Raw genomic sequence first — 23,504 nt, forward strand, 5'->3', positions numbered from 1 at the left:
TCTTTGGGGCAGGATGTCCTCACAAAACAGCTCTGTGAGAGTCACTTACATGAGGGGGGGAGAGGGGAGTCTCAAACATTACCTGTGTGGAGGAGCTTCAGCACACAAACCCTTGGAAAGCCAATAGAGAGGATGTAGAAGTCTAAATACCATGTTTGAAACCTCTTCTTCTGGGCTATGGAGGTCATCTGCCATCAGAGGAGGGCCTTCTCTGGGTTCATTAGAGAAGATGTCCTTAGAGGGGACAGAGCAATAATTGACATTCACTGCACATGAGACTTACAAGAAGAAGGTGGCAATTCCATTGTTACCACCACACTTCCCATCACTGCATCTCTCCTCCGTGGCTGTGCTGCACGAAGGACCTGCCAGCTCATAGTCACAACACCCCAGAGCAGCTGGGAGAGAGGAAGGGTTCTAGAGCCCGTGTCCCAGGGAACAGCCTGCCCCAGGGTTGGACAGAGGGCTTCCCAGAAGGTACTTGGCTGGAATGGGATATTTCAGCTGCTGTTTGATCCCTGCTATCAGCCATGTGCACTGCAGGCAGGGGGTCATTTGCAAACCCCATCTTGGGCCAGCGAGCTGGTGTGTGCATTGTCCCTGCCTGGCGCTGGCACTGCTAACCCCTCCTGTGGGTTCCTGCCATCCCTGCTGAGGACGTGGTGGCTGCATCAGTTCTGACTGCAGAGACCACACAGTGCAATGGAGATGAGGCTGCCAGGAGCTGCTGTTCTCCTCTGCCTGGTTGATGTTCTCCATGCTTTTGCGATTGAAGAGAAGGGAGATGTGTTCAAGAGAATGGCTTGCCCTGCTTTCCTGATGTTTGACAATGCCGCTTACTTGGCTGACATGACCTTCGAGCTCCCTTGCAATTGCAAGCCTGAAGAAGTCTCTTCTGTCACCTGGTACTTCCAGAAGAACATGGGCAGCCATAAAACCACAGTCCTGACAGACTTTGCTGGCAACATGATTGTGGACTCGGGCCACATCCGCGCAGGCAGTGACATGCTGAAGCGTTTCAGTATTCGGATGTTCAGTCTCATCGTCTTCCGAGCCCAGGTGACAGACTCAGGACACTACCTGTGTGGCACTAAGCAAGGGGACTTCTTCTATGGCTATGATGTGGATGTGCAGCCCACCAAGTTCATCACGGTGGCTTTTGAGGACAAAGGTCAGCACGTCCAGGATGACCACACGGAGCAGCTCATCAGCCTCTTCACCACCTTCTGGGACTGGACTAGATGCGACCGCTGTGGGGTGAGAGGTGAGCAGCGGCGGATCGGGCTCTGCTACCTGCAGACTGCCCAGCTTCACCCCCGGTACCGCGCCGCTGTGCCCAACGTCACGTCCTGTGGCTCCAGGGCTGTCCCTGCCCATTTCCAGAGCCTGAGCCACCTCCGAAAACCCGAGGTGGCCATCCGAAGCTGCATGACCCCTTGCCGGACGGACGAGGTCCCCGAGGAAGGCGTGCAGACCATCTCCAATATCATTTCCAAGCTGGGCAAGAAGCCCTGGCTGCCCCGTGTCCCCACACAGTTTCACAAGCATCCCATTGGAACTGACCTGATCATCGCGTGCCCAGGAGCCCGGCCTGAGCATGCCGTGGCCTGGGACAAGGACTCTGTCCGGCTCTACCGCTCCCGCTACCTCGTCCATGTCAACAAGACCATGCGGGTCTTCATTGACCATGGAAACCACCTGCACATCCAGCGGGTCCGGCGCAGGGATAGAGGCACCTACTTCTGCTGGCGGGAGGGTGAGATGGTGGCTGGTTTCCGGCTCAGTGTGTTCTACCAGGCCCGGCGCCGGCGCTCGCTCCAAGACCCCGAGACCATCTATGCCATGCACATCATCGGCATCAGCTACATCGTCATCAGCATCCTCTTCGTCGTCACCCACGTGTGCCAGTGCTGCTGGCGGGTGTTCAGGGGCCCTGCCTGAACCTGGCATCTCCACCACGGCCCCCACGGGCCACTCTTACACCTCAGACCATTCTCCCATTGGAAATTCCTGGTGTTCTGACCATTGGAAATCACAACTCTGCCGGCAGCATCTCAGCCTCCCTGCTGGGTCAAGAGCGTGATGGAGAGACCCAATGTGGAAGAGTCCTCATGCTGCAGATTGGCTTAGCGGGGACAGGAGGGGATTTCACACCACCACCATTTGTTCCTGGCTCTGCTGCTGGCCTCTGGAGGGGTTTTAAGCTCAATATAGTCCCTTTCAAAAGAATTCCTGGAGTTGTTGCAAGATCTTCTGGCCAAGCTCTCCAGAGTTCTCGAAACACATCAGTGATTTATTAGAGCTGGTTTGCTAAAAGGCTGCTAAAAACAACCATCAACCTCTTTAAATCCAATTAATTCTTGCTTTTCTTACCCCCTTTGTTTACTGTTTTGCATTGCTGAGAACTTGGAGTGCCAACACTTCAAACTGTTCAATGCTCCTTTGAGCTCCTCAGCTGGAGCGAAGCCTTTCTGCAAATTCAGGTTTCATCATCTTTTTTTTTTCTCACTTTTGAAAAGAAAAAGTTATTTTTTCCTTTTTTTTTGTTTTTTTTCAAATTAATCTGGTGATTCTCTTCAGAAATTTCTCTGGATTTTGGTTGGTTTTAACTCTCCTGACTCAGCACCAGCTTGGGAGTCCATAGTTACGCCTGACACAATTATCATACATGGCCTCCAAAGAGGGTGGCATCTCTACAGGGTTTAGGTGGCCACTTGCTTGCTCTGAGGCACGCAGCACAACTTCCTCACAGGGCTCATCACCCATATTTAAGGATGTGGCTGGGGGATTTCAGCTTTCCCAAGGGAAATCCCGCTGTCCCGGAGGGCAGCACGGAGGGTCCCAGCAGTGCTTGGGCACTGGAACCATGCACAGGATCTCAAATCCACCATCAGTGCTGATGACTGCAGCCAATCCCAGGAGCTTCCCAAGAGCCACAGCCTGGGTTTGTGTAGGGAGGGAGCTGGGGTTGAGATTGTAGAACCCCAAGAATGGGATCTCTCCCACCCCATTTCTTGGCTGCCAGCTCTGAGGGGGTTATTCCTGCACCCATTCCTGCGCTGCAGTCCCTTACGGGTGTTGACCCAGGAAGCATTGGCCATGCCTTGGGGTACAGCACTGAGCTTGTGTCCCCCGACGACTTTGAGCTCAGTTTGGGCTCCCAAAGGGCCTTTCCACCCCAACTAATCCCAACTAACGCCCAGCCCTGGGTGCAGAGAGGCGGGTTGCAGGCAGAACGTGGAAGCAGAGCACTTGTTTTAGCTTTATTTCTCATCTCAAGCTGCTGTGGGCGTTAGTGCATTAATTCAGCAGCAACGTGGGCTGCAAAGCTCCAGCCAGAGGCTGCTCGCAGGGGACTGAGCCCCCTGGGCCACCACCATCCCACCACGGATGCCAAACCCGGGCAGCACCCATCTCCTGTAACATCTGCCCCTGGGAATGGCCTTTCTGGAGTCGGTAGTGGCAAAGTGTGCTCAGCACCTGAGCCAGGGGACGAGGGGGACAGAAGGGATGAGGGGGATGGCATCCGAGTGGCATCCCATGTGCTCATCCCGAAGGGCTTGCAGGGTATGAGAAGTGCTGCTGGGTCATTGCTCCTATGTTAGGTGGCATCAGGGCAGGCTTTGCTCGTGGTCAGCAGCTAAGCTGCAGGTGGGTAGAGGGGCTGCAGGCGAGCACCAGGCTGGGCGATGGCCCCGCGTGGCACGTGCTGGTCCAAGGGGAGAACAGGAGTACAGACATGGGGACAAGGACAAGGGATTGCTCCCAACCCCACCATGGATGCCCACGCTGGAGGAGGGCTCGGGCTCCGTGCACAGCAAGGATTGACTGGGACAGCCCGAACCCCAGTGCCCCTGGCTCCCAGCGGGACAGGCAGGACAGGGATGGCTCCATTTGTCCTTCTGGATTGCAGAAGGCACCTCCAACTGTGAGAACACCCATGGGTGCCCTGACACCCTCCTTCTCTGCACTCCCCTCCTCTCCATTTTTAACTGCCTGGGACCCCACCAGGGCCACGGGTCACCCCTTGCCATGAGTCCCTTGGGAGTGTTTTTCCTCACCATGACCATGGGGACACGGTGGTGGTGGACACCCAATGCAGGTCAGGACAGCCCCATAGCGCTGTGCCAGGAGAAGCCCTTGTGGCTACCCAGCCTGCTGTGCCCACCGCTGCTTCAGCCCCACAAAGCACCCCGGCCACCCCAGCATCCCCAAGAACCCATCCTTATCCCTAGGAATCCCTCATTATCCTCATTTCACCCCCCTTTAGCATCATCCCGACAGCGCCCTGCCTCTCCATCCTCCTCTTCCTCCTGCCCATGCCTCTTGGCTAAGCTCACCCCATGCTTGGTGATGGGGAAACATCCCTGACCAGCCAGTACCTTGCACCCTGCAGCCCCCCAGCACCAAGGGTGCTCAGGGTCTGGATGTACTGGGGAGATTTGGGGTGACATCCCAGACCATGCAGAGAGCACCAAGGTGGGATGCAGGCCCCAAAACCACCCACCCCTCCGTGCTATGGGAATATTGTAGCATCCCAGTTGGGAATCTCAGCTCTGCCTGGTTCTGTTCACCTCCCTCAGGTGTTGTCCATCCCCACCCCACTCAGTGCCCGGCCAGACGGGTGCTCTGCTGGGAACCAGCTCCAAGGAGGGTGTCAGTGATGTCCCTGGGGCAGGGGACTACGTGGGAGAGGCAAGGGGTGGATGGGAGGGAGATGTCCCCACCGAAGCACCACCAGCTCCTCCCGGGACTCGCACCGGCCACCGGCTCCCTTGCAGCATCGGATGGGACCTACGGAGCTACGGCTACAAGCACACGGCTGCTGCGGGCGCCTGCCCTACACCACCTCCTTGTGCTCCTGCTTGGCCTCCTTCAGCACCTGGGGGCAGAGGGAGAGGGACCATCAGCCTGGATCTGGCTCCAGCTGAGCCTGCCCGGGCTCTGAATGAGCCTGGGGACAGGGACAGGGATGGTTTCCTCTATGAGCTGCCAGGCTCAGCTCCACCATGGTCCAGAGGCAGCCCATGCTGTGCTGTCAGGGCACTGGGATCACTGGCTCCTGGGATGGTGGCCCCATGTGCATGTTCCCTCTGGGGACACCCCATGGGAGGCAGGGGTGGAGGGGAGGCAGCATGAATGACAGAGATGAGGAATTCCCACCTCTCCATCTCTGGTCTCCACAGTTTTGACCACGATGCTCCTCTGCACATGGGCTTCTGACACGGATTTAGTGTCCAGGCTGGTCTCTAGGGGACATGGACAGGACATGGCAGTGACCCAGTGCCTGGGATAGAGCCCTTCCAGCCATGCTCAGGTGGACAGGCCAAAAGGAAACACATTGGGCTGGAAATCCCTAAACCACCACGGGACACAGCTGCCCTGGGGACATGACCAGCCTCAGGGACACTGCTGGCCTCAGGGATGCAGTTGGGAATGTAGCTGGCCTTAGAGATGTGGTTGGCAATAGGGACATGGGTGGCTTTAGAATGTGATTGGATTTGAGGACAGGGCTGTCCTTGAGGACATAGCTGGCACTGAGGAACACAGTTGGCCTCGGGGATACCATTGGCACTGAAGACACAGTGATTTGGACAGTCTTGGGGACATCACTGGCCTTGGGGATGTGGCCATGGCACGCTCCTCCCCCCCCAACTTGGGAATACCCAGGAGTCCTGGTTCCCTGACAGGAAACCTCCCGGTCCCTCTGGATGGGATAGGGACGGCCAAGGTGGCATCTTCTCCCATGGAGCCCCCAGAAGCCACCCCTGCTTGTGCCACCATCCTGCCCCACATGTTGCCACAGGCTCACCTCGGATTTGCAGGTTGGAGAAGCTCTGCACAGGGATGGTGATCCTACAGGAGCAATGGGGGGAGCAATAGGGTCCCGCTGCCCAGCACCATCAGCTCCAGCCTGCCCAGGGCTGGGTCTTGGTTTGGGACATGGCTGGGGATGGGGAGAGGAGCAGGATGGAGCCCACTCTGCTGTCACCTGCTCTCCTCGCCCTCCAGCAGCTTGCGGTACGTGGCGATCTCGATGTCGAGGGCCAGCTTGACGCTGAGCAGATCCTGGTACTCCTGCAGGTGCCGCGCCATCTCCTCCTTGAGGCTGCAGGCGTCCTCCTCCAGCCGCGCCACCGTGTCCTGGTACGCGGCCGTCTCCAGGGCATAGCGCTCCTCCAGCTCCCGCAGCTGCCGCTCCAGGGACTCGTTCTGGGGGACACCCGCCATGGCCACCTTCTCCCAGGAGCTAGAGGCTCTCCATGGTGCCCATCCGTCTCCCGTCCTCGGGCACCAGCCATGTGGCGCTTCCCAGGGAACCCCATGGTGGTGGCATCCCCCCAAGGCCACGTTCTCCCCCCCTCGCACTCCACAACCGTCACCTACCGAGCCCCGCAGAGCCTCCAGGTCGCAGGTGAGGGCCTGGAGCTGGCGCCGGTACTCGTTGGCCTCCTGCTTGGCCCCGCGCAGGGCCTCAGCATGCCGGGCGGCCGCGTCCGTCAGGTCTGCGAACTGCGGGGAGCGACACGTGCCACACGGTGACACGTGGTGTGGGCACGTGCCCCTGCTCTGCTCCACAGCAGGGACGTGGCCCTGGTAGCACATGGCACGGGGAAGCATCCCTGATCCTGCAGGGTGGTGTCCCCAGTGCCATGTGTCACTGGGGATGTGCCTGTGCCCACATGGGACACGCACTTGGTGGCACCGGGGCATGTCCCTGTTCCCGCAGCAAGAAGGGACACAATGGACTTGCTCTGAGGACATCCCAGCTCCCATGGGAGGGCTGTGGCCCCAGCAGCATGTCATGAGGACACATCCCTGTTCCCATGGGAGGAAGGGACAGCACACGCAGGATGTGCCCCCAGTGCACGTGGTGCTGGGACACGTCCCTGCTATCGCGGGTGGAAGGGACAGTGCACATGGCTGATGGCACGTGTTGCGTGGATACATCCCTGTGCCCTTGAGGTGATGGGACAGTGGATGTGGGGCACATCCCTGATGGCTGCTGCTGCTGGGGACATGTCCCTGCTCTGCGGGTGGGAGGGATGGTGTCTTGGGATGTCACAGGGGACATGTCCCTGCTCCTGTGGGATGGTGCATGTTGATGCCACTGTGAACACAAATCCTTAGGGATGGTGCCTACATGACTTACCGCAGGGGACACATCCCTGCTCCCCATGGGGACTAAACCAGGATGTGGGACACAAGCAGGGACAATGAGGATCCCAAACCACACGTACCATAGAATCATAGAATCACAGAATGGTTTGGGTTGGGAAGGACGTTAAGATCATCCAGTTCCAACCCTCCGCCATGAGCAGGGATGCCTCACTATGGACCGTGTCACCCAAGGCTCTGTCCAACCTGCCCTTGAACACTGAACGCTACCAGCACCTCCACCAAGCACTACCCAACCTGGGGAGATCAACCCCAGCCCTAAGAAGGTGACATCCTCGGAGGGGACTCCCAGGCCACCCATCCATGGGGTGACTGGTTCCTACTGCACCTTGGACTTGTACCACTCCTCGGTCTCCTGGACGTTGCTGGTGGCCATGGCCTCGTACTGGCTGCGGATGTCGCGCAGGGCAGCCGTCAGGTCGGGCTTGCTCGTGTCCACCTCGACGTGCACCCGCTGCCGGGCCAACTGCTCCTGCAGCTCCCGCAGCTCCTGGGGGGACAGTGGTGGTCAGTGGGACCCCCCCCAGCCCCGGGACCCCCCCGAGCTCCCTGAGCAGCGTTACCTCCTCGTGCACCTTGCGCAGGAAGGAGATCTCGTCCTGCAGCGTCCCCACCCGCCGCTCCAGGTCCAGGCGAGCCAAGGCAGCGGCGTCCACGTCCTGCCACCGCGGGGGGACAGGAGGGGCTGTGGCCAGGGGTCTGTTCCCTCCTGAGCTGCCTGCTCCTGCCCATCCCTGCCCTGCCCTGTCCTTGCCCATCCTAGACCCATCTGTCCATCCCCATCCCTGCCCGTCCCTGCTCCACCCCTGCCCATCTTTGCCCCATTTGCCCACCCCTATCCCTGCTTCACTTATGCTGCATCCCCGCCTATCCCTGTGGGAGGCTGAGCCAGGGGCTGAGCCGCTGGGGTGCAAGATGGGGGATGCAGGATCTGGCCCCTGTCCTCACCTGCCTGTAGGCAGCCAGGTTGCTCTCGGCCTCCAGCCTCAGGGTCACCTCGTCCTGCAGCCTGTGCCGGGGTGGAGAAGCACCGTTACCAGTTCAGCACCATTACTCTCAGCCCCATGGACAGACCCCCCAAGGTCAGCACAGCCCCACACCACCAGCCCCTACACACTGGAGTAGGTGCACGTGCCCATCCCACACCCTCCACCGCTGTCCCACGCTGTTCCCAGGGGCCACCCATGTCCCCATCACCACCCTGGTGCCCAGCAGTACCTGGTCCTGGTGACCACCCTGATCCCTGGGGACGCCCCAGCTCCCATAGGAGTCACAGGTGTCACCCTGGTCCTTGCTACTACCATGGTACCTATCACCACCCTGGTCCCCAGAACAAGCCTGATGACCACCCTGGTGGCCACCCAGGTCCCAGTGGGGCCACCCTAGTCCCCTTTCCAGTGCCCACCCTGGTTCTGGTAGTGACCCTCACACCCATCCCCAGCGGCCACTCTCAATCCTGTCCTGGTGACCACCTTGGTCCCTGGGGCCATCCTGGTGGCCACCCTGCTCCCCATCACCACTCTGGTCCTTATCATCATCCTGGTCACAGCAGCCACCCCCACCCCACGACTACCCCAGGCCAGGCAATGCCTTACTTCTGCTGGAGGCTGCCAAGGTCCTCGCTGAGGTTGTCCCTCTCGATCTCCAGACGGGCCTTGGCGGTGGCCAACTGCTCAACGTGGCGCCGCAGGTCACGCAGCTCCTCCTGGTAGATATCGGCCAGATGCGAGGGCTCCTGGTCCCGTGCCTGGTTCAGCTCCACCACCAGCACCTTGTTCTGCTGCTCCAGCAGCCGGACCTTCTCAATGTAGCTGGCGAAGCGGTCGTTGAGCTCCATCATCTCCACCTTCTCGTTGGTGCGCGTCTCCCTGAACTCCGAGTTGAGCGCCGCGGCCAACGAGAAGTCCATCCTGCCCGAGACCAGGCGGGCGCCCATGCGGGGACCCAGATGGGTGCTGCGGGGGGCCCGGAGCCGCACTGGGGGGCTGGCGGGGAGCACCCGGTACAGCGGGGCGGTGGTGCCGAAGCGGCGGCTGTAGGAGGACAGGCGCTGGCTCTCCATGCCGACAGGATGGGTGCAGTGTGCTGGGACAGGGGGTTTTATGGAGCCTGGGAGCCCCCGTCCCGCTGGCACTGGCCAGGGAGCCGGAGGGATGGCACAAAACCCAGCCTCTGCGGCGCCTGGAGGGGTGAATGTGCCCTGGCACCCAGCCCGGGCACCGGGAACAGCCTGCCCCATCCATAGGCTCTGCTGAGATCAGGGAGGGGCCTGGGGCACCCAGCACGGTGAGGGGCAGAGCATGGTCATGTGCACCCATGGGGCAGCCGGTGGGGTTTGCTGGGTGCAATGCCGTGGGGACACAGTGGGTGCTGGGTGCAAGGTGTCACAGGGTGCCCGCTGCAGTGCCTGGGCTGTGTCTGCACCCTGGGGATCCATCCAGCAGCATCTTGAGGTGCTCAGGGCAGGGAGAGCCCCTGGGCAGGCTCGGGGGGTGAGTGTGCACACACCCTGCCATGCACACACACATGTGTACCCATGTGCACACCCGTGCACGCTGCTGGGATGGATCCATGTGCACACACACCCCATGCACATACACATAGGGAGGCATACACGTACATGCATGTGCACGTCCAACACACATATATGCACATCCATGCACCTAGAGAAGCACGCACATGCACGTCCATCCCTCCACATCCATGTGCACATCCTCTTCCCACGTGCAACACACATGTGCCTGCCCTTGCACGTGTGTACAACGGGCAGATACACACGTGCTGCTCTCCCTGAGCACGTGTGCACACGCATAGAGCTGCACACACTTCCACGTACACCACAGGCACATCCGCACCCATCCTGCTGTGCACACGCATGCACACACGTACACATGCACCCATGGCCATGCTCCCCGTGTCACAGCCCCCAGACAAGCCCCAGCACAAGCAGCTCAGCACCAGCCACCACAGTGGCCCCAGCACCCCTCACAGGAGGCTGCTCATGAAGCAGCTGGAAGCTCCACAGGCCCTTCCATGCCGGTGGCTCTGGAAAGCAGAGCCCGGCTAGGGCTGAGGACCCTGGGTCCCTTCCCGGCTCCCAGGGAGCCCAATCCTGCCCTAGCCCCAGCTCCGTGTGCGTGGCCATACCCCGGTCACTCATGCACTGAGTTTGGGAGTGCTTTTGCCCCCCATTGACCCTCAGGGGTGGACAGCCCCTCCCTGGGCAGGGGCTGCGTGCCAGGGGCTTTCCCTGGGTGGTTGAAAGGGGCTTTGTGCGCAGGGCTGGAGCCAGCAATGCCGGGCACAGCCGTAGGGAGCCTTTGTGCCGGGCACGGCGCTGCCGGGAAACACGGGAACAGATCCAGGGGCAGTGGCGGTGATGGGGCCACTGCCAACCCTGTCCCCTCCAGCAATGGGGCATGGCCAGGCCTTGGGGGCAGCCCGGGCATGGATAAAGGGGGGTTTAGGGACACAGGGTTGTAAGGGACACATGGTAGCATCAGTGTGGGCCCCAAGAGGCAGCTGGGATGAAGCTGGGGGGCAGGAGGGGCGCTGGTAGGGGTGCTGTGGCCAGGGATGGGGACAGGCTGGCAGCTAGGTGGCAGCTGATGGCTGGGAAAGGCTCCCTGACTGCTGCAGCACAGGGACAGGAGCCAGGCCCTGCTGGACCACAGCCCCCAGCACCGGGACACCGGCAGCACCCAGACAGGGACGGTTGTAGCAACAGCCATGGGTGCACCCAATGGGGACCTGCATGAGCCCCCTCGCTGCTCGCTGGAGCTTGATTTGCTCCCAGCTCCTCCACAGCCGGGATCAAAGCACGGAAAACTGTCACCCGTGGTGGCTGCAGGAGGCAGAGCCGGGCTCTGTCCCCCCTCCTCGGCCCCCTCTTAATGAGACAAACGAAGCAGGAGCAGGCTGGAAGTTTTAATTAGAAGCTTCCAGGCTCTGAGAAGACAAAGGCGAATGTGCCGCTGCCAGGCAGGAAAGTAGGGCAGGAGGAGCCGGTGAGCCCGGTTCCCCACAGGACTGCAGCACACCCGGAGCCATGGCCACCATCCATCCTGCTCCCACCACCCCTGGTCACCTTTGAGGGTGGCTCGGAGGAGCTGGTGCAGGCAGCAGGATGTGGCAGTGCCCAGCTGGGCCCTGGCAAGGCAGGAAAGGGGGTCAGGGGGTGGTGAGGGACAAGTGTGGTCCCAGGGTAGGGATGCTCAGAGCTCCCTGCCCCAGGATGGGGGGGCTGCAGGCAGCTGGAGTGGGGGGACACAGAGACAGGGGTGGCAGCAGCAGGGGTTTAGCACAGGGGGGAACAGCGCAGAAACATACAAAGCAGCAGGAGCTGGGCCTGCTCTCCAGGGCACGGCACGAGCAGCCTGGACCACCCCAGCACAGAAAAGGGGGCAGAAGGCACCCGCAGGAAGCCCAGGATGATGGAGCTCACCCCCAGGAGTAAGAGCCTTTCCCAGGCCCCAAGCCCTGCTCCCCCACAGAGGGGACCCAAGAAGAACCAGCCACTGTCTCTCCTCACCCCTCTGCTTTAAAACGAAGCAATTTATTAAAAGCACATGTTAGTTCTTAGCATCACCCATCTGTTGGCACTCGACACCGGGGCAGGGATAGGAGAGGGGCTGAGAGGGAACAACAATGAACCATCTGCTGCAAAAAACACCTAGGGCTGGGCTGAGGAGGGGGGACATGGAACAGGGGACAGAGCAGGGACGTGGGGGTGACTTTATGAGAAGAAGAAAGGCTTAAGGGGAGCGTTGTGGGGTTGCAGGAAGGATGCAGAGGAAGGAAGAAGTTTGGTACCTGGGTTTGGGACATTGGGAAGGATCTTGGAGCCATCAGCATAAGAGCTTCATTGGCTGGGGGGTGGGAGCAGGGAGGACAGGGGCGAGCTCTTTGGGGGTCTTCTTGCTGCCTTTCCGGGTGCCAGCCCCGCAGCGACGCTCTGAGGAGGACAAGAGGAGAGAAACAGCTCCTGGGTAAGAGCAGCAAACACAGAGCCCCTCCTGATGGAGACCCAAGCACTGCCACCAGCTCCCTCCTCCTTCCTACCCCTCTCCAAGCACCCACCAGCCTTCCCAAGGCCGTGGCTAGAGCCAGGAAGCAGCAAACCCCAAACAGCATCTTCCAGCAGCACCAAACATCCCATTCCCAGGTATGTGTCCCCCCAGACTAGAACGGGGCTGGCCCAGCAGCAGCTTGCTGTCACTCCCACAGCCCATCATGCTGCAGGGAAAGGGGCTCCCTGGGCGCCTGGCTGGGGCTGGAGGGGCACAGAGCTCACCTGGGATGCGGGAGGGCTGCATCCATCTCTTGCTGCTGCTCTGATGTTGAGCAGTGCAGCTCTGGAGCTCACCCAGGCAGGAGAAAGCGATGCTGTGAAAGAGAAAACCCCCAAAGCTCAGGGCAGAGCCCCCCCGTTATCCCCAGCTGTCACAGGGGAGGTGGCACAGGCACACGCAGGGGTGGGGGCTCCAGCCCCAGAGGGGAGCACAAGCAGGAGCTGCCTGTGTGGGGCACAGTGGGGCACAGGGTGCTGGTGGCTGTCTCACCTCTCCACTCGCCTCCGCTTCAGCACAGATGCTTTGGGGAGGGAGGAATTCTTCATGGCCAACATCGGGATGGGAGCTCTGTAGCCAAGGAAAAGAGGGTTAGTGCCAGGGGATGGGTCCTGACCACCCGCCCTCAGAAGGCTGAGGGGCAGCCGGGCCAGTGCCATCCACCTTCAGGGAACAGAAGTCACAGGAAACCTGCCTGGTTTCGTAAGGGAAAGTGGTTCAAACAGGAGATCACGGACTGGTTTGGGTTGAAGAGACCTTAAAGCTCCTCCAGTTCCAACCCCTGCCACGGGCAGGGACACCTTCCACTAGAGCAGGTTGCTCCAAGCCCCTGTGTCCAACCTGGCCTTGAACACTGCCAGGGATGGGGCAGCCACAGCTTCTCTGGGCACCCTGTGCCAGCGCCTCAGCACCCTTACAGGGAAGAGCTTCTGCCTTAGATCTACCCTGAACTTCCCCTGCTTCAGTTTAAACCCATCACTCCTTGTCCTATCACTATGGTTCCTGATGAAGATCCATGCAGGAGGTGGCAGCCACCCAGGTACTGCTGCTCCCAAAGGTGGTTGGGCCATTCCCCTGTACCTCAGTTTCCTCAGTTACCCTTTATAGGAACCATTTCCTTATAGGAGGAGACAGGGAGACCTAAGGGTGTCCTGCAGTATCAAGGGTGTCCTGATCTCTGGTTTTGGATGGTCACACAAATTCACACAGGTCTGTATAAGCCAGGGCCCCTTTGAAGCACCAGCAGTAAAACACACAATGAAAACCCCAACACTGCAACCCCAACCTCCCAGGGACCTGCTTCCCAACCAGCACTTGGGGCTCCAGAAGCCATCTGGAGGGTGCTCCTCCATGTCCAAAGAGAAAAGGGGAAGGAGATGTTCTTTTTCTATCTTTGCCATTGATTCACACATGAACCTGGCTGAGTGCCTTCTCCTAGTGTCCCCTCTTGGCAGAGCTGCAGTGATCCACAAAGGATTCCCCCAAACAGCAGGGCCACAGAGGGGAGATCCCCAAACACACACGTAACCCATCCAGGGCAGCACTTACTTGGGCATGAAGGGGCCATCCTGCTTTTTCCGGAGGCACTGGCTGTTCTCCCAGACGGGGAATTCAGACAGGCTGATGGAAACCGGCTCGATGGTGCTGGGAGCTCTGCTCTCCTCACAGACCTCAAAAGTCACATTGAGGTCGTGGGCAGGCAGGGAGCAGCGGTTCTGGGCAGCAGACGTGGCCAGGGGCACACGGCTTTTGGTGACTGCTGCTGGGCAGGTTTTGCGGGTGTAACACGGTGGCACCGGGGAGCCAGGGGGTGTCTGAGCTTCTGCTTCGAGCCAGGGGGTGCCCGGGCTCTGTGTCCTGGGAATCTCTGCTGCTTTCCCACATCCCTGCTGGCGTTTCATCTGCCTTTTGACGCTGCAGGGACGTCCCGATGGGGAAGCACTGTCCAGCTGAGACTTTCTCCTCTTATTCGGGCTGGAAGCCATGGGCCCATGGCTGAAGAATGGAGCAGGCTGCTGCAGGCATTGCAGGGTGGCACTCGTCACAGGGGCAATGGGCATGGTGACAGATGCCTCGGCTAAAGGAGCAGGAAAGAAACAGTCACCTCTGTCTGCAGCAACCAGGAACCCCCAGAGCTCAGGGCAGCCCCCTCTCCTCCATCCCAGCTCAGTGGGCATCTGCCCAACAAGCCCCACAGCAGTCATTTCCCAGCGGGTGTTTCCATCAAATCACATTAAACCCAGAGGAAAAGAGCCAGCACGAGTAATCCTGCCCCCATCAGCCTAAAGGCACCAGACTGGTCCTAGAGCAACTGCCTGTGGCAATGCCTGGGCTCTCCCAGGAAAATGGGGTCTGCAGAGCCCACAGCTTTGCTACTGGGTTCATGTGCTAGCACTGAGGAGGAGGAGGAAGAGCTCAGCCCTGGTCAGAGAGAGGCTGAGGCTACAGCCAGGGTGACTTGGGCAAACACACCATGGAGGAGTAAACGAGATGAGGAAAAATTAGGATCAGAACTGCTGCTTGCATCTCCTGGAGCAGAAACATCCCTCCTGTTCAGGCTGACTTGCACACACAGAGGCTGAGCTCCCTGAGACAAGGGCTGCCCATGGCTCCTGCTGCAGGTGCTAGATACCCTGAATCACCCTACAAAGCAAGGCTGGAGCTGCTGTTGGCACAACTGGGTGGCACATCAGGAGAAACTTGCCTCCCTGCCCTGTCCTGTGCCCATGGCTGTGAGCAGCCTCCCTCCACCAGCTCCTCCAGTGCACAGAGACAAAGGAGAGGGGCCAGCACCAACTGTCCCAAATCCAAACCCTCACCATCACAGCTCCACTTCATCCTCTTGGCTGGGGTGGCCCCGCTGACCTCCGTGGGTCTGCTCAGAGACACAGCTTGCTCAGGGCTTACACCAGCGTCCCGAGGGACCAGGTGCTCCAGCTCCTCAAGCACAGAGACCACGCCAGGAGTAAGGAGGTTGGCAGCCTTCAGGATGGAATACAGCTTCTGGATGGCGCTCAGGATAGCAGCTGCAGGCCTGGGGACAGAGAGGTGACCTTGAGCCAGTGTCACCAGTAACAGAGGCTCAGCAGCACCCGCAGCACCTCTGAGACACCACCTCAGGTGGGGCAGAGCCCATTAGCAGAGGTTTGGGGGAAGAGAAGCAAATCTGAAGCTGTGAGCTGCCCAAGCTGTAAATCTCTTATTAGAGGATACCAACTCCGAGTTGTGTGTTCACCTGTGGGTTACAATGGAGCAAACAGCACCTACAGACTTGTGCAGGGCTTCAGACACTCGTTAGCTTGGCTAGAGACAGACCCAGGTCCATGTCAGGGCCAGCTTCCCCCAGGAGACCTTTCTAAGGAGGTTCATTGTGCCAAGATGCTTGGGGCAGACACATCAGCAGATGGTGCTGTGGGAGCCCTGCCAGGGCAGGACCTGGGGGAGCCGAGGCAGGAGGAATGTCTTCAGAGGTAGTTTCAGAACTAACACCACACACTTTAGGCTCAAAGAGTTGCTCCGCCTGGAAACCTTCCTAGCTGGCATTTCCAGGAGAGACTATTCCATGGGATTAGATCCCAGGAGCCAAATCCCCTGTTTTACCGGGCAGGCAGTCATCTGGAAGCAGAGATGCAGGCCTCTGTTCATCTAGACCATCCCCAGGATGGCTCCATGCAACAGGAGGGTGGACAACCCACCTTCCACAGGCAACCAGGAGGACATGGGGAGGGCAGGAGGACACTCACTTCTCTGTGCGTGACAGCCCCTGCAGAAGGCTGTTTCTTCCAAGCCTTGGTTGCTCCGGTTCCAGCTGCAGATCTGCCCGATGGGATGCTCTAGGGCTGCTGGGAGGCATTTCCTCTGGAGCCTGGAGCAATCAGCCAAAATTCCTTACCTATCTAGCCCAGGGTTAGCCCATATTTGAGCTGAGTTTGGTCCCCAAAGTGCTTGTTACCTGGGAAGTTAAGGGGTTTCGCTAGCAAACCACAGCCCAGCACATGCTGAGCCAGGACACATGGACCCACTGAGCTCCTGCCCTCTCCCAGCAGGCCCAGTGTACCCCATGAGCCCCCCAGCCTCTTCTGGGCCCTGCTCGTCATGCCAAGCCCTTCCGTGCTGCCCATCCCTCCTCTCACCTCATCCTCCAATTCCAGCTGCATCTGAACAGGCAAACCAGCTTCCAGCTCCTGCTCCCCTCCAGCATTCACCCTCTGATCATCAAGGGCCAAGCCTGTCTTTGGGACAGCTTCCTCCAACCTACAGAAGCCACAGAAGATCCTCTGATGAAGCACCGTTTTGCATGAGAAGTTTTGGCATGGATCAAACAGAAGATGTGGCCTTTGCAACCCAGCTTCTCTCGGTGCTTGCGTGCTGTGCTCCATCAGGTTCAGCACCAAAGCCAACCACAGCCGAGATGATGGTGCACACCAGCAGCTCATCTGCTGTCTGACATGCACCTGGGCTGTGACCAGCACTGGAACCCTGCAAGCTCCTTGGCACAGGGGACACCAGGAGGGCACACACAAAAGCTCTGTCCCTTCTTTTCCCCCCAGCCTCACCTGGGTAACTGCACTGGGCTCAAGCTGGAGAGAGCCTGTGGTGCTGGCGCCTGGTTCTCTGCCTCTTGGCCAGCATCCTCATAAGCACGAAGCTTTGCCCGCAGATCCGCCACCTGCAAGGAAGGATCATCTGTTGCTCAGATGGTTTTACCCCCCCTGGAGCTCAGAGGTTTGCATCCCAAACAAACCATAGCTAAAGACAGAGCCCTGCCTTCCCCACCAGCATCTCACCTCCCCTTTCAGCTGCTCGCAGATCTCGACGTATTCACAGATATGGCAGTCAGAGCTGCGCGTGTTGCTCTTCAGCTGCAGAGACAGGGATGAGGCAGAGGTTACAGAAGCACTGTGGGGCAGCACATACCCTCTCCTGACACTGGAGCAGGGCAGCTCCTCAGCCTCCTCCAGGCCCCAAGGTCCCCATGGAACACCGGGGTGGCTGCAGCAGACATGATCTGCACCCAGGGACCTATTGCCACAGCCTTTTTATGCTCTGGACTGAGCTTTAGCAGGAGACCAAGCACACACTATCTGCAGCTCCATCAGCTGCTTTCTGCCCAGAGCAGCACCCCCAGGGCTGGAAAACTCAAGCTAGATAAGGGATGCTCCCACTAATCTCCCCCACCGTGCAGCAAGCTCCTTCCCATCCACCAGCAGCTCCCAAACACAGAGCACATCACCATGACATGAGCTCCTCACCGACAGCTTGATCTCCTTGGCCCTGCTGGCATACTTGAGCGTGTTGTAGGTGTCCTCGTAGGCCAGCATGGAGGGACTCACCGCTGCCACCATGACAGTGCGACAGTTGCCACCAATGGAGTCCTTCAGCAGGCGTGTCAGCTTGCTGTCCCGGTACGGGATGTGGCTTTTCTTGCTCTGTCCCAAGAGATCAAGGACCTGCTGAGCTTTTGGCCCTTGGGCACCGAGCTCCTAACCCTGAGTCACAAAGGGATGGCCACACTCACCCCACAGCACCAGCAGGACTGAAACTTGAGGACACCACTCCCATTCAGCCAGCCCAGAGAGCCAGAGCCCAGCAGGGCCACGCAAGGAACAGCGTTACCTTTGCATCAGCCAAGGCATTGATGACGTTGATGAGGGCCAGCAGCGAGCGGTTGATGTTGGCACCCTCCCGGAGCCGCTCTCCCCTGGTGTTGGCCACCGACGCTCGCTCTGAGCCTGCCAGGTCAATCAGGCTCATCTTGGCCACCTTCAGATCCCGAGTGAGGCTGCCAACGCGGTCCTGCTGCTTCACGTAGATCTGGGAGGACAGAGGTGGGTGAGGCTGCAGCTCAACAAGGCACATGGGGGTGCTGGTTGGAGGCAGCTCAGCAGCAGGGCAAGGGGTTGGTGTTTAGAACAGGATGGCCAAGTGGATCATGTGGGCTGTGAGGCAGACAGGAGCCTGGCACATAAAGAAGACAAGCCAAAAACTGGGTGATGGCATGAGCAGCAAAACCATGGAAGGGGTCCTGCAGGAAGTGACAGAGCTATGGAAAACAATCAGCACCTCCTATGCTGGGTGAACAAGCAGGGTAGAGCTGGTTGGGTCCCCAAAGGGCAAAACACCAACCCAGAGCCCCAGCCCCAGTGGATTTGGTCAAACTTAAGAACCCATATGGGGGCTACAAGGCCCCCAAGACAGCGGCTCTCTGTGCCCCCAAGGAGGCATCAGCCGGGGCTTTCAGTGCTGAGCCCAGATCCCAGCTGGTGTGGGCAAGGAGGGACACAGCCACCGAGACTCACCTGGCAGCATCACTCTGTAACTTCCCCTTCTGCATCCCCAAAGGTCTCCCACGAGAAGCAAATGCTTCCCCCACAGCCCTAAAACACATTCAGCCCCCCAGGAGCAACTCCTGCATGGACTGGAGGTGCCATGGAAGTGCAGGAGCCCAGCAACAGGTCCTGCATCCTCACCAGCCTGTGGCTTGCCTGCCAGGAGGCAAAGCTGGCAGCGGGATGGGCAGATTTCCAGCACAGCTAATGGATTCACAGCAGGCAGGAATCCAGCACCCACCGACAAACCCAGCTGGGATGCTGGCTGGAAAAGCACCCAGCCACCTGGACTTCCCTCTGCAAGCAGCCACAGCCGAGGCACCAGGTTCAGACTGAAACTGCAGGCAGAGCCCTCCGTCTCCCCACGCAGCCGTGACCGCCCTGCTAATTCAGGAGAGGGCCTGGCTGGAATTGAAATCAACTGGCAGGTTCGCATAGGAGAGCACCAAGAAACTGGGGAGCATATTACAGAGCCCCTGGAGAAGCGTAATTCCCAGCTCAGTGCCAAGGAGGACACGATGGAGGAGAAAGCCTGCTCAAGGCACAAGCATGAACCAGCAGTATCAGCCCCCTTTGCTCTGGGTCAGGTTTTAGGTACAGCTCCCACATGTTAAGTCAACAAGAGCCAAAAGCAGAGTGAAGTTTCAGCCCCAGGAGACAGAACACCAAGCTGAGAGCACGGAGCTGGCTGGGAGATGTGGCCACCAGCATGACCAGTATGTGCTGTCCTGCTGCAGTGTTGCTAGTTCAGCCCCATAACTCTCTTTTCGGGGCTACAACCACTCTGCTTTTCCCCATGGCACACCAAGAGCAGTGGCAGGAACCCCAGTGCTGGCGTGGCCTTGCTTCCTGGTCTCTTTTTAAGCACAAATCCCCAGCGACCCTGCCCCCACCAGCCCTCACCTGGAAGATGGCATGAGAGCGGGAGGAGGCAGCGTTGGCATCGGTGGGATGCTGCGTCCGGTTTTTGTTGCCGTTGGCCAACATCTCCAGGAGCTGCTCTGCTGATGCAGGCTGGGAGAGAAGAGGGAGAGGGATGATACCAGTGTGCCCCATCTGCAGGCACAGAGACAACCCAACACAGAGCACCTACCATGAGGCTGATGGCATCTGCAGCTCTGTTTCAGCTCACTTTGCTGCCAGCCAGGAGCTGTGCAGATGGCACCCCCCTATCTTCATACACCCCCTATCTCCAGGTCACACATCTGCTTTCAGAACTGGGGTAGGTGCAGCACTGCCCATTTTAATACCTACCTGATGGAAGGAGAGGCCCTGAACAACAACTCCTCTCTCGGGATCCTCCCGGATAGCTAGAGGTCCCTTGGGCTCCAGCAGGTCATAAATCTGCTCGTTGTACACCTGAAGCAGGGAATTCCATGTAAGGCTGGGAGAAACCAGCAGCATCAGTTCATCGAACTGGGAGGGTGAGCCTGCTTCCAGTTGGGCTCTAGGGCTGCCCTGGGGACACCGGGTACCCCGAGTGTGGCACTACAGGGTCTGGATCAACCCCAAATCTTAGGGACAGCGACCTGGTGGCAGCAGCCACAATGTACCTCCTGGTAGGAGATTAGGACCTCGCAGCTCTTCTCTTCCTTTCTGGCCTCGATCCTCTTGTACAGCTCCACCATGGTGAAGTACATGATGCCGGGGCTGTGCTCCGAGCCCAGCATGGTGTAGGTTTTCCCTGCTCCGGTCGCTCCATAGGCAAACACTGAGAGGAGAAGGGGTGGATGGTTGAAAGAATTAATGAGAGCGGCAGAACGCCCGCTCCTTGCTGGCGAGGAGATGTGGAGACCTTCCTGCAGCAACCCCTGCAAAGCTCATTACCCTCCGCACTACCCGCACGAGCCTTCGGTGCAGGTTATTTCCTCATTTCAGCCTCTCTGACTTAGCAGAGGCAGAACAAGTCCCCAAACCATCACTGCTTAGATGCTCAAATCACCTGTGAACTCTTCCCTTTAACAAACCAAGCAGCTCCATTCCCCCATCTCTCACCAGAAGGTGTTTCTTCATCCAGCCCTCATAACTCATCTCATTTTTCCACCCCAGTCTTTCAACATCCTCTTTAAAACATCACCATCAGAGCAGAACACACTCATGTGCGGAGCGTCAGCCCTTCTCCCCGTTAGCAGCGCTCGGTGCCTCGCGACTCTCTCATTCGAGGATCCTGGAGTTCTTTTATGCAGATAGAGACACGAGACGTGCCTGCCAGGTGGGCATGGTGACAGAGGCAGCCTTCAGCGCCTCGCCGAGCACATGGGGAGCCAGGAATAGCATCCTGCAGCGCCAGGGCCCGGCACATGATGAGGCAGGAGCGCGGTGGCTCCCGCTCGGAGCCTGCCTCGCACAAGTGATGTGCTCGTTAAGGCACCGTCTGCTGCCAGCCTGCGAACGGCGCAGGGGCTGCGGCGTCACGAGAGGAGCTTTCAGACCCAGCTTCCTGGAGCTGCCAGCCTGCGGCATGCTCGTGAGGGGCACAGCAACCCCCAAAGGGGGGCTGCTTCACCCCAGAGCCCGCTCCGAAACTCAGCATCCCCAGAGCCAACCTGCCTTCCCTGCTGCCACAGTGCTCTGCTGGCTCCCATTCAGGTCAGTGCCCACCAGAACCCACAGATCCCTCCCAGCCACACAGATCCCAGCCTGTACCCGGCTCCTGGGTTATCCCATCCCAAGCACAAGGCTTCCCACTCGTCTGTGTTGATCTACACATCGTTCCTGTGCGCCTTTCCCAGCCCAAGCAGGTCTCTCCCCACTTGCTCCACAACCCCTCTCCACCACGGAGCACTGTGGGTCCTCAGCACGAGAGAGACATGGACCTATTGGAGTGAGTCCAGAGGAGGGACACTGGAATGGTCCGAGGGCCGGAGCAGCTCTGCTCTGAGGCAGGCTGAGAGAGCTGGGCTGGTTCAGCTGGAGAAGAGAAGGCTCCTGAAGGGGAGACCTTACTGTGGTCTTTCAATTTATATAAATAGGGCTTATAAAGAAGAAATGTTTCATGTGAGGCGCTGGCACAGGGTGCCCAGAGAAGATGTGGCTGCCCCATCCCTGGCAGTGTTCAAGGCCAGGTTGGACACAGGGGCTTGGAGCAACCTGCTCTAGTGGAAGGTGTCCCTGCCCATGGCAAAGCATGAACTGGGTGATCTTTAAGGTCCCTTCAACCCAAACCAGGCTGGGATTCTACAGGAACACTTCATGTTTTGCTTCCCCTCATTTGCCTGCTGAGATTAGGCATTTCCATGTCAGCATCATCCCTACCCTGATCACACTTGCCATCACCCCAGCTTGGTGTCACCAAGTTTAAGGCTACAGGCTTTTGCACTGCTGTTTTGTGTGTGTGTCCCCCCAACTGCCTGGGGGCTTCCAAAACAAACCCACAGCTCTACCAAGCAGTTGGAGCAGGAGCTCCCGCAGGATCAAAGACATTTGCCAGGTCTTACCGGAGCAGTTGTAGCCATTGAGGACGCTGTCCAACACCTCGGAGGTGGTGTGCTGGAACACCTCCTCCTGCGTGGCCTCCTCCCCAAAAACCCGGTCAAAGACAAACTTCAGCTCCTTGCCCTGCTGCTTGGGCCCCCGAAGGGGCAGCAGGCTGCCGGGGGGGCCACCGGGCTCCTCAGGGTTGAGGACAATGACGTGCTGGCCAACGACGTGCAGGACCGGGTGCACGGCCCGCTCGCACTCGCAGGGGGCCAGGGGCCGCACACGCACCACGACAGCCACGGTGCCCTCCTCGGGCGGGGGGCACAGCACCATGGTGGCAGCGGGGACAGGCGCGGGGCTGCCTGCAGGACTCGGCTCTGAGCTGCAACGTCTCAACGACCGCGAACACTCTGAGGGGCGGCAAGCGGGGGTAAAAGGGGGGGCTTGAAGCTGCGCAGGGCATTGCACACCCACCCCTGCCCTAACCCCAGAGCCACCGGTATAACCCCCCCCACTGCATCACCAACGGCCCCACATCCCCTCCGCCCCGGGACCGACCCATTGCCCCCTTTAAGCCCCTAGAGCCCCACAGCCCCTGCCCCACAGCCCTTCCTAACGCCCCGAGACCCCTCACACCGCCTCCCCCCGAGACCCACATCACCCCCCAGCCCCTATAGACACCCCACATCACCCCCCAACCCTATGCACCCCCCAGCCCCTATAGACACCCCACATCGCCCTCCAGACCCCCTTCGCCTCCCCAAAAGCCCCCGATCCCCCCGCACCGCCACCGCCGCCACTGCCGCTCAGCGCCGCTTCCGCCGCTCCGTATTCAAACGGCCCCGGGAGACCCGCCCTCCCTTCTGATTGGCCCCCTTGCCCACGCCTCCCCTCCCCATTGGCTCCCAGCGCCGAGCGCTGCTCAAGGTGCCCCATGGGAGTTGTAGTCCCGCCGTGCCCTGGCTGCCCGCCATCTTGGCGCCCCCCCCCCCTTTCTTTGCTCCATCCCCATCCGTGCCGGGGCCGCCGAGCCGGGACGCGCCCCTGAGGCGGGAGAACCGGCGGTGCCAGCGGGCAGAGACCGGACGAGGGCCCGGAGCGGGCTGAGGGGCTCGGGGTCTGCCCCCAGTGCCAGCTGGTGTGGTGGCTGCAGCCACCCCTGGCCTTAATGGCGTCCTTCTCCTCAGCTGACAGCCCTGGCACTAACGAGCCTCCCGGTTAATTAGTGCTGAGGAACGAGCACTGCTGCGGCCGGGGGGGCTGACACCCACCCCCGTGCCCAGTGCCTGCGGCCACCTGCACGTCCCCAATGGGTCTGTCCTCTAACCCCCCACAGGAGGTGGCCGCTGGCCCCGGGCACCCTCTGTCACCTCAAATTGGGCCACGTCCTGCCCGCGCCGAGGCTGCGGTGACGGGCGAGTGCGCCCGAGGGTCCCCATGGCTCCGCGGAGCCTGACCGCGTCCCCCCTCCTCTCATGGGGACGCCATGGCCCCGAGGGGACACCCC

General features: G+C 59.7%; 3 protein-coding genes across 3 annotated transcripts; 1 reads left to right on the forward strand and 2 right to left on the reverse strand.

Annotated features, from left to right (window-relative positions):
* Positions 1-702: 702 nt before the first annotated feature.
* FAM187A (family with sequence similarity 187 member A) lies at positions 703-1,941 on the forward strand. The gene has a single exon (XM_030509040.1). It carries the CDS (start codon positions 703-705, stop codon positions 1,939-1,941), a length of 1,239 nt encoding a protein of 412 aa, XP_030364900.1.
* Positions 1,942-3,238: 1,297 nt separating this feature from the next.
* GFAP (glial fibrillary acidic protein) lies at positions 3,239-9,297 on the reverse strand. Its single transcript, XM_030508611.1, has 9 exons — positions 8,775-9,297; positions 8,128-8,188; positions 7,743-7,838; positions 7,508-7,669; positions 6,388-6,513; positions 5,993-6,213; positions 5,813-5,856; positions 5,164-5,249; positions 3,239-4,882 (listed from the first exon to the last, which is right to left on the reverse strand). Exons 1-9 carry the CDS (start codon positions 9,239-9,241, stop codon positions 4,841-4,843), a joined length of 1,305 nt encoding a protein of 434 aa, XP_030364471.1. The 5' UTR covers positions 9,242-9,297; the 3' UTR covers positions 3,239-4,840.
* Positions 9,298-11,087: 1,790 nt separating this feature from the next.
* On the reverse strand, positions 11,088-22,812 carry KIF18B (kinesin family member 18B). Its single transcript, XM_030508610.1, has 16 exons — positions 22,783-22,812; positions 22,015-22,407; positions 20,131-20,288; positions 19,832-19,936; positions 19,481-19,591; positions 17,865-18,062; positions 17,501-17,677; positions 17,036-17,110; positions 16,805-16,917; positions 16,382-16,502; positions 15,992-16,113; positions 15,068-15,282; positions 13,797-14,325; positions 12,741-12,818; positions 12,473-12,564; positions 11,088-12,133 (listed from the first exon to the last, which is right to left on the reverse strand). Exons 2-16 carry the CDS (start codon positions 22,328-22,330, stop codon positions 12,027-12,029), a joined length of 2,517 nt encoding a protein of 838 aa, XP_030364470.1. The 5' UTR covers positions 22,331-22,407; positions 22,783-22,812; the 3' UTR covers positions 11,088-12,026.
* Between the last annotated feature and the right edge of the window lie 692 nt (positions 22,813-23,504).

The sequence above is a fragment of the Strigops habroptila genome, chromosome 19 (genome assembly GCF_004027225.2).
Source record: "Strigops habroptila isolate Jane chromosome 19, bStrHab1.2.pri, whole genome shotgun sequence".
NCBI classification, from domain to species: domain Eukaryota; kingdom Metazoa; phylum Chordata; class Aves; order Psittaciformes; family Psittacidae; genus Strigops; species Strigops habroptila.